Below are 9,787 nucleotides of genomic sequence, written 5' to 3'. Positions count from 1 at the left end.
TGACAGGAGAGGCTGAGGAAGGGTTGTTTCTGTGGATTTTGAAGAAATACTATGTTTACTTCCGCTGAAATAAATTCACTTAGTGAATATTACCTGATGCCTAACTATGTTAATACTTTTATTCATATTTTAAATATGAATTTCACTCTCCATCACTTTTCTAGCGACTGTTTTCCGCATATATTATATGCTTAGTATGAGACGTTGTCTTGGTCTCAGACCTTCGAACTTCCGATCCTGATAGGGAGAATAATTATGTTATAATGTCATATTTGTTATCATTTAAATATGGCATATCTTTCTATTAATGAGATGATGCCCAACCCTCAGGGCACATTATCCATTTTAATCAAGTAAAGCTTAGTAGTCCCGTCACATAGCCCATTTCATCTTCTCCCGAGAATTCATGGCTGTTACACTTCCCCTCCAAAATACATATTTTCTCCCCTAGACGACTCATATAAACATAAAAGAAAAGAAAAAGGGCCAAATGGCCCAAAAGTCGAAGACGCATCACTTATCATGGAATATTTGTGGGGTGGCTCCCACGGTTCAGAGTTTACTTCGGCGATATTGCTTCGAATACAAGCCGATCATCTTTGGTGTTTTTGAACCTAAAACTAATTTTGATAACGTTCTAGCTTATCTTTGGCATTCGATGAATATAGTTATGGTCCGTCAAAATGTTCGTCACTCTATGTCCTTTAATATTTGGATTTTCTCAGCCTCTACTACGACTGCTCAGGTTCTTCACTCCTCGGATTAGGTGGTGGTGATTTCTTTTGGCTTTGCTGCCAGGACCTTCACAGCGGCTTTTGTCCATGCGAATTGTGATTATATTACGCGCCGGTCTTTATGGTCTGAGCTTGCGGCGTACATTAATGGTGACACCTTCTTCACGGGGGACTTTAATTCCATTTTAGGGGCTCACGAGTGTTGGGGATAAAGTAACCCTTCGGCCATTGCTTGCCGGGAATTTCGCCATTTTATTGATACTTCTTTGTGGGCTCAAGCTGCCTTCCTCTAGTTCGTTCTTTACTTGGACGGACAGGCGTCGTCCCCGGTTGAATCTGTTTTGGATCGTGTATTGTGCTCTGATTCATTTTTGGATTCTTGTCATTCTGTGAATTATTTGGTTCTTCCTTGTGTGGGTTCTGACCATACTCCTCTGGTGCTTCGTTGTTTGTCTCAACCCTCCACTTTGAGTAGGCGTCCTTTCAGGTTCCTTAACATGTGGATTGAGCATAGTGACTTTCTCCCAATGGTGTCTCACTCTTGGGATACTCCGGTTGATGTGCGCTGGCCTTTGGTCAGAGTGATACATAAGTGAAACGTCTTCGCCATGAGATGAGGAGTTGGAACAAGTCGGTTTTTGGGAATTTTAATAGAAGCATTGAGGATCTCCTTTCTTAGCTCTCGGACATTCAGAGTCGCATGGACTCTATGGGTTTTACAGAGTAGTTAGTGGAGCAAAAGGTTCAGCTTCAAACCTCGCTTGGGATTATGTTGGACCGCCAAGTCTCTTTGCTGCAGCAAAAGAGCCGATAATTCAGATTCCACGTGTGTACTGATTTGGCTGGAAAATCCGTCATGGGAAAATTGGGAAAAATCAATAGTTGGTGAATTTTTATGGGAAGTGCAAAGATTGAGGGAAAAACAAAAAGTGACTATAGTTTAAGGATTTAAAGGCAATTAACCCTAAAAATAACACTATATTATTCTTAAAATGACACTATATAGAAATAGCACTAACACGAAAGGAGGAGATGACGAAAACCCTAGCTCTCACCGTTTCCACACAACCCTAGTTTCTGCGCCGCCTCCCTTTCGCCGGCGATGGATTCTGGCGGCCCTATCCCGGTTCTTGATAGGGGTGGGCTCAATCTGCCACCGGTCTCTTCCAATTTCGATGGCAACAAAAGCTCTCCCGGCTCCGGGGGAGCGAATTCTCATAATACGAAATCGACGTCAACCGCAACTAATTCTTCTGGGATGATGGTGGAACACCAGAGAGTCCCTACTACGCCGTCTGGTGATCTTGAGAATCAGATTCGTAACATGGAAAACCAAGGGTTGAAGGGGCAGAAGCCCTTGACGAGCGATGCACGTCCCGATGATCTACATGATACCAACGTGACTAAGTTGCCGAAGGCCTCTTATGCTGATAAGGTTGCTCCAAGGCCTGCGCGCAAGCCGGACATCCCTCTCCACAGATTTCATGCCCTGAAAGCGATCAAACATGGGGAGTCGGCGTCGATCGCTATCCCTCGTGATCTTTACATGCAACAGGTCTCCAACTTCAAATTTTCTCTTATTGGAAGGCACCTTCTTAATAAAGGAGAGAAACCTCGAACTTCTCTGGAGCTTAAGGCTGAATTGCAAGGAATCTGGAGGCCGAAAGATCCGTGGACCCTTATGCCTATGGGTAAGGGTTTCTATACTATCAAATTCTAGACGAACGAAGATAAAATTCTGGCCATGGAGAGATCGGGCTGGGAACTTGCTTCGGGGCAGTTGCTGATTCGTGAGTGGGTGCGGAATTTCAATCCCTATAAAGCGTCGTCTTCGTTTGCTCAGATTTGGGTCCGAATTTACTACTTACCGGTTGAGTATTGGCATCCAGAAATTATTGCGGGTATCGCGGGGATTCTGGGGCAGCCCCTCCGAACTGGTGCGGCTTCTTTAAGCGATGAGGTTGGTCATTTTGTGCGTGTGCTGGTTGAGATGGATTTAACGCAACATATCCCTGAAACTTTAATTGTGGACGGTGGTGATTGCTCCTTTTCGGTGGAGTTCAGTTTTGAAAACTTTCCGTTGTTTTGTCCTCGTTGCAAAATGGTGGGACATTCTGCTGATAAATGTCGTAAAGTGTTGAAGGGGAATTCTGGTAATAAAGCTACTAATAAACTGGTAGAGAATAAGGAACAGAAGCTTCCTGATAAGAAGAAAACTCTTGCTAATAAGGATTGGCAAATTGTTAATAGTCGACGGTCTCAAAACTCGTTTCAGGTGTTAGATGATGAACAACCGGAACATTTGCCTGGTCCGGATCGGTTGGACAAGTTTACTCGGCCAGAGTCGGAGAACAAGCCGCAAAATGCTACGTTTCGCAATGACCCTGAGACTGCTTTGACTTTGAGGCTTTCAGGGAAGGTGTGGTGGAGGATGTGGATTCGGAGGATGAGGAATTTGCTCATGGGTCTGCTGGCAATGTGATTGCTGATGGGGGCGAAAGGCAACAGCAGCAGAGCAGTCCGGCACGCCAAGTGTTTGGGGAAAGTCCGGAGGCTGCTAGACAGTCACCATCAGACTCGAGTATGATGCGTTCTTCCGTGGCTGAGCAGAGGCAGATTGGTGAGCTTCATTCCGCGATTAAACACCAGCATGAGCAAGATCCAACGCTGAACATGAAGGCTGAACATGCACACCAGGTGCTTGATGGAAGTTCGAAGGCTGATTCTGGGCAGTTTGGTTCGCCGGTGGTTAATGGGTAGCATTCGTCATGAGATGTGAGCATCGAGCAGAATCAGCGGGCCCATCCGGGGGGACAGCAAGACTCCGCTGGAGTGCAGACGCCGTTGGGTTCTGGTGAAGCGCAGATGATTAAGCCTATGACAGCGGAGGCTAATGCTAAAAAGGTGGCGGCCTTGGATAACCAAATAAAAATTGATCGTTTGCAAAAAAATTTGGGGCAGACCAGTACCGAAACCACGGGGAAACGGGGTCGTGGGAGGCCTCCGAAGCATGAGCAGGTCCAGGTGGTGCGCAATCACAACATTTCTCTAAAACAACAGGAAGAAAGTATCAAGCAGCGGCTTAGGAAGTCGGCGGATTCGGGGCACAAGCCAAACCCTTATGTGGTTGATCGCAGCAATCGCGAGAGTCTGCGGGTGATGGATTCTGTTGCTAATAAACGTTGGGCTGACGAAGTGGAGCTGGCTGAGCACCAGTCCACGCATTCTTCCACGTTTTGATGAATATTCTCGTTTGGAACGTCCGGGGCCTTACGGACGAGTCTAAGCGTTTGATGAAGGAGTATTGTCATTCCTTTGCCCCTATTGTGCTGGGTATTATTGAGCCGAAATCTAAATTTCGAAAAATCCAGCAGAATTTTTGGTTATCTTTGAACATGGTTCCTTGTCATCAGAATTGCAGGCTGCCTCGTCGTTCTAATATTTGGTTTTTGACACATCCTTCGGTCCAGACTAGTGTTGTCTTCTCCTCTTCTCAGGCTGTTGTGGTGGATTGTTTTTGGCAGAACCGTAATTTCCGCGTTGCTGTTATTCATGGTTCGAATGATGCTGGGGAGCGTCGTATTTTGTGGGCTGATTTACTCTCGGTTATTAGCAGAAATACTGTGTTTATTGGGGATTTTAATGCGGTGAAAGGAGCTAATGAGAGGATTAGTTCGGTTCTCCCGTGCAGACGCGCTTGTCAGGATTTCTGTGAGTTCATTGAAGCTTCTGGTTTTGGCGAGCCCACCACTTCTGGCCTGCGCTTCACTTGGTCGGGTCGTCGTTTTTTGCCTAGGCATGTGGAATTTGTGCTTGATAGAGCGCTGATCTCTGATGGGTTCGCGGATATGTGGGACTCCATTAATTCTCACGCTCTTCCTAGAATTTCTTCGGATCACTCTCCGTTGGTGTTACAATGTAAGCTTGCCATGCCTACTGGTAAGCGTCATTTCAAGTTTCTCAATATGTGGGTTCTTCACCCGGATTTCCAAAGCATGGTCGCTACGTCGTGGAATGATCATGTTGACGCTCACTGCCCTATTTTTCGGGTTATGTTTAAATTGCGCCGTCTTCGTGGGGTGATTCGCTCTTGGAATAAGATGGTTTTTGGTAATGTCGATACTGCCATTCAGGAGAATCAGCAGGATCTTTTAGATATCCAAGCTCATATTGCTGAATCAGGATATACGGACGATTTATTTGATGAGGAGGTGTCGGCTCAGGCTAAAATTAATGTGCTCCTTTCTAGGAAAAATAGTATGCTTCAGCAGAAAAGTCGTATGAATTGGCTTGTTGATGGGGACAGGAATACGACTTTTTTTCACAATATGATTAAGTTCCGAAACCGGGGTTTTTCGATTGGCCACTTGAAAATTGATGGGGTAGTTGTGCATGATCCGGATGTTATCAAGACGCATGTTACGGATTTTTTCTCATCCCTGTTTACTGAGGATAGACAGACTTCGGTGGATCTTACTGAGTTGGAGGCGAATATTGATCCCTGGGTTTCAGAGTTGCAGAACCGCCATCTCACGAGTATTCCCCTTGAGGATGAGATTTCTGCTTCGGTGTTCAGTATGGATGCTAACAGTTCTCCGGGTCCGGATGGTTTCTCTGGGCGCTTCTTTCAGAGCTGCTGGTCTACGATTAAAGTGGATATCGTTAATGCGGTTAGGGCTTTCTTTTTGCATTCTTATCTCCCGGCGGGCTGCAATGCGAGCACTTTGATTTTGATTCCTAAAAAAGATGTTGTGGAGACTGTGGCTGATCTTCGACCTATCATCTTGTCCAATTTCTTTTTCAAAATTATTTCCAAGATTTTGGCAACTCGTCTCAGTTTGGTGGCTGCGGAGGGGGTCTCTCAGAACCAGTTCGGTTTCATCAAAGAAAGATCTATTCATGATTGTATTGTGTTGGGTTCTGAGGGTTTTAATTGTATGAATAGATCGGGCCGTGGTTCGAACATTGCTTGCAAGGTGGATATTCGCAAAGCTTTTGATACGATGAGTTGGGGGTTTATTCTGCAGGTTCTTCGTGCTAATAACTTCCATGAGAATTTTATTAGGTGGATTTCCATTATCTTTTCTTCGGCTAGAATTTCTATTCTTTATAATGGGAATCTTAGCGGTTACTTTGCTTGCTCTCGGGGTGTTCGTCAAGGGGATCCTCTATCCCCCATTCTGTTTGGCATTGCTGAAGATGTTCTCAGTCATCTTTTCATCAATTGTGTGAATTCTCGTCATCTCCAGCCGATGAGCTTCAGTAGGACGTGTAACTTCCCTACTCACTTGCTTTATGCGGATGATATCTTTATTTTTTGTAAAGCTTCTCAGAAGAATGCGCGTAAAATCAAGGAGATTCTTGATTATTATGGGAGCTTGTCTGGTCAAGTTTGCAGCGTCGAGAAGTCTCATGTCTTCTTTGGTTCGGGGGTTGCTGCTGCCATGCGTCGTAATATTACCCGGGAACTTGGGTTTGCTGTGGGATGCCTTCCCGTTACTTATCTTGGCGTCCCAATCTTTGCGGGGCGCTCTCGTGCTTCTTATTTTACCAGCATTTATGATAGAATTATTCAGAAGTTTTCTCGCTGGAAAGGGTTGCAGCTCTCTATCGCTGGAAGGCTCTGTCTGATTCGATCGGTTATTCAGAGTTCTGTTATTCATTCGATGATGGTTTATCGGTGGCCAAAATCTCTTCTCCACAGCTTAGATAAAAAGTGCCGGAATTTCTTATGGACTGGCAGGATTGATCAGCGGCCTTCCTGCCCTGTTGGTTGGTCTCGGGTTTGTGCTATTCGCCAGGAAGGTGGCTTGGGGATAAGAGATTTTAGTCTCATGAATAAGAGTTTTATGATGAAGCTGGCTTGGAAGTGCATTAAAGGGACTGACTTCGCGTTTTCCATTCTTCGCATGAGGTACCTGACTAGTTTTGGGCATGCGAAGTCTTCGCTGGTTTCTTCGCCGGTCTGGACTAGTATTCGTGAGAACGTGAGTGAGCTGGTGGAGAATTCTTATTCCTTTATTGGGGATGGCTCCTCTACTTATTTCTGGCTTGATGACTGGCTTGGTTATAAGTTGGTGGATAAGCTTCAGGTTCCGCACTTCATGCATGATTTTCTCCATCAATCGGTGGCTGATTATTATTTTGAGGGAGCTTGGCATTTCTCTGAGGATTTCTTTATTCAGTTTCCTGACACGGTCTGTGATATTTTATTACTGCCTATTGGGGAGAGTGAGGACTTGAAATTCTGGAAACATTCTGTTACAGGTGATGTTACGGCGGCTCTTGCCTATTCTCGTATCTGCCATAGCTTTCCCAAAGTTCGTTGGGGAGATTGGATTTGGGAGAATTATATTCCTGTGAGACGCTCGATTGTTTGTTGGCGAATAATTCAAAACCGCTTGCCGACCCTGGACGTTCTCATTCGCCAGGGTACCTTGGGACCCAATCGGTGTTCTTTATGTGGTGCTGCGGAGGAGACTCTATCCCATTTGTTTTGGGAGTGCTCGGTGGTGCGTCCGATCTGGATGGATTTTCTTGGTTGGTTTCAGCAAGGTGATTTTAAGCATTGCCTGGATATTCATAGCTTCCTAGTTTTGGCTTGGAATGCTAAGTTCAGTTCTCAGGTGAACTCTTTTTGGAAGTTGGGTGTTTTGTCGCTTCTTTGGCGTATCTGGGAGGGGAGGAACCGAGTTGTTTTCAATGATGAGAGTTTCGATCCCAGGGCTGTGATGAGCTTCGTTAAAGTGGCGTTTAAGGAGCTCGATGCGTTTTCGTTTAAAATCGGTTCGGTTTCGAATTCTTGGCAGGATTATTTGATCACCCGTAGCCTTGGTGTTGTTTCTCGTTCGTCTCCGCCTCCGTTAATGATTGAGGTTTATTGGTGGCCTCCTGTTGGCCAGTGGATCAAGGTCAATACTGATGGTTCGGCTGCGGGTTCGCCAGGTGCTATTGCAGCTGGTGCGGTTTTTCGGGATAAGTTTGGATGGGTCCGTGGTTGCTTTCACTTGAAATGTGGTCGTGGTTATGCGTTTGAGGCTGAATTATATGCGGTTATCACTGCGATTGCGATTGCTCATGCTCGAGGTTGGATGTTTCTTTGGATTGAGGCAGATTCGATGTATGTGGTAAATCTGTTAAGCTCTCGTGCCCGGGATGTTCCTTGGAGATTTGTGGCGTCCTGGAACCGCACGCTGAATCTTCTTATGGATATGCAGATCATGGTCTCTCACATTTACCGGGAAGGTAATGCTGCAGCTGATATTATGGCTAATCTTGATAGGTCGGAAGGTTGGTGGCCTCATGCGATTGATGATGTCAAGAAGGCTGTTGCTTTGGATATGGCCACTCACAGTTTTGTTCGTATTCGTGGTTGATGGCTGTGGGGGTTGGTTGTGGCTGGCTGTTGGGATGGTTCTAGGTGCTGTGATAGGACGTTTCTTGGCCTTTTTACAGTTGCTGGGTGTGCTCGGCACTGGGGTTCGGGGAGTCGGGTCCTGTTGGTTGCTCCGCGATGGCGTTTGGCTGTCGGCGTTGAGAGTTTGGAGATGTGGTTGTCTCTGCGCGTTCCGCTTGTTTTCTTTGGCCTTTTTCTGCTCGTTCTTTCTGGCTAGTTGCGGTGTTTCTTTCAGCTCGTTTTTTATTTTGTGGCTTGTCGGTGTTTGTGCTTGTTTTGGGGTTGCTGAGCCGAATTGCCTAGGGACAATGGTTCGGCCGGAGTTTCTGAGGCAGTCCTTCCCGCTCTTCAACTCCTCTGGGTCATTTGTTTATGTTTTTTAGACGAGTACTCTTTTTCCTCCTTAGAGGTTTTCCCTTGCGGGTTTTCTCTATGGAGGTTTTAACGAGGCTCGGCCCTTAGTCTGCTCTCTTTTGTGCTTTCAAGGGTTCCTTTTAGGCTGTCTTTTCTCTTTCTCTTTTTAATATAACCTTATTTAATAAAAAATAGAAATAGCACTAACACTATTATAAATAATACTCCCTCCGTCCGCCAAAAGTGGGGCACAATTACTAAATCGGGCGTCCGCAAAGAGTGTACCACTTTCCTTTTAAGGAAATGGTCCCACCATCCAATTTAATCTTTTAACCTTCCAAACATTCTTTATTTACAAAAAAACCACTCCAAATTCAATCTCAACCACATATCTCATAAAGTGGTGGGCCCTTACTCCACTACATCAAAATCATCACAAATTTTATTAAATCCCGTGCCCACCTAAAGTGCCCCACTTTTGGCGAACGGAGGGAGTACTATATACTCCCTCCGTCCACGAAACAAATTCCCAGTTTGTATTCGGCACGGAAACTAAGAAAACTGAAAAAAGTGGTGTAAAAGACTAAAATGGTAGTATTAATGTATTGTGATTACTTTTACTAATCTTTCACTAGCTATTTGATAATAATAACAATAATAACAACAACAACAACAACAACAACAACAACAACAACAACAACAACAACAACAATAATAATAATAATAATAACAATAATGTTGGGAACCTTGTGGAATATCCTAACCCTTGTTTTGATGATACCAAAATTCATAGGACTTAAATGTATTAGACTAGAATCGTTTTTGAACTCAAGTGTTAGAGTTCGTTTCTAGTTTAGTCGCGGTGTCGAAGACTGAAGACTGAAGACTGAAGAACGAAGACTGAAGACTGAAGACTGCAACTACCAACTGAAGTATCAGTTGAAGAATCAGTTGAAGACTGATTATTTAATGCGCGCCATGGACTGATACTAAAGTCAAGTATCAGTTGAACATTCCTCCTAGGACTGATCTTCCAACGTTCAGAGGAAGCCACGTACGCTCATGTACAGCCGCATTAAATGCAGAGATATCTCAATATCTTATCTCTGCAGAGGTCATTCCTATCTGGTGGCTACTTTTCAGAGATGTCACATCTCCTGTCCATCAAAGAGAGTCGTTTCCACACAGACAAGGAACCTCGAAGATTGAAGCCTCAGCCCAAATTCGAATTGCTCTCCAACGGAAGAAATCTTGAGGTCGATTTACGCCAACGGATCTATTCAAGAGTTCTCCTACAAATAGC

General features: G+C 44.9%; 1 protein-coding gene across 1 annotated transcript; it reads left to right on the top strand.

Moving 5' to 3' along the window:
* The first annotated feature begins 4,129 nt into the window (after nucleotides 1-4,129).
* LOC131025903 (uncharacterized) lies at nucleotides 4,130-8,110 on the top strand. The gene has a single exon (XM_057955683.1). The coding sequence runs from the start codon at nucleotides 4,130-4,132 to the stop codon at nucleotides 8,108-8,110; it is 3,981 nt and encodes a 1,326-aa protein (XP_057811666.1).
* The last annotated feature ends 1,677 nt before the right edge of the window (nucleotides 8,111-9,787 follow it).

The sequence above is a fragment of the Salvia miltiorrhiza genome, chromosome 5, assembly GCF_028751815.1.
Source record: "Salvia miltiorrhiza cultivar Shanhuang (shh) chromosome 5, IMPLAD_Smil_shh, whole genome shotgun sequence".
In the NCBI taxonomy this organism is placed as follows: domain Eukaryota; kingdom Viridiplantae; phylum Streptophyta; class Magnoliopsida; order Lamiales; family Lamiaceae; genus Salvia; species Salvia miltiorrhiza.
This window is presented reverse-complemented; position numbering and strand designations above follow the sequence as displayed.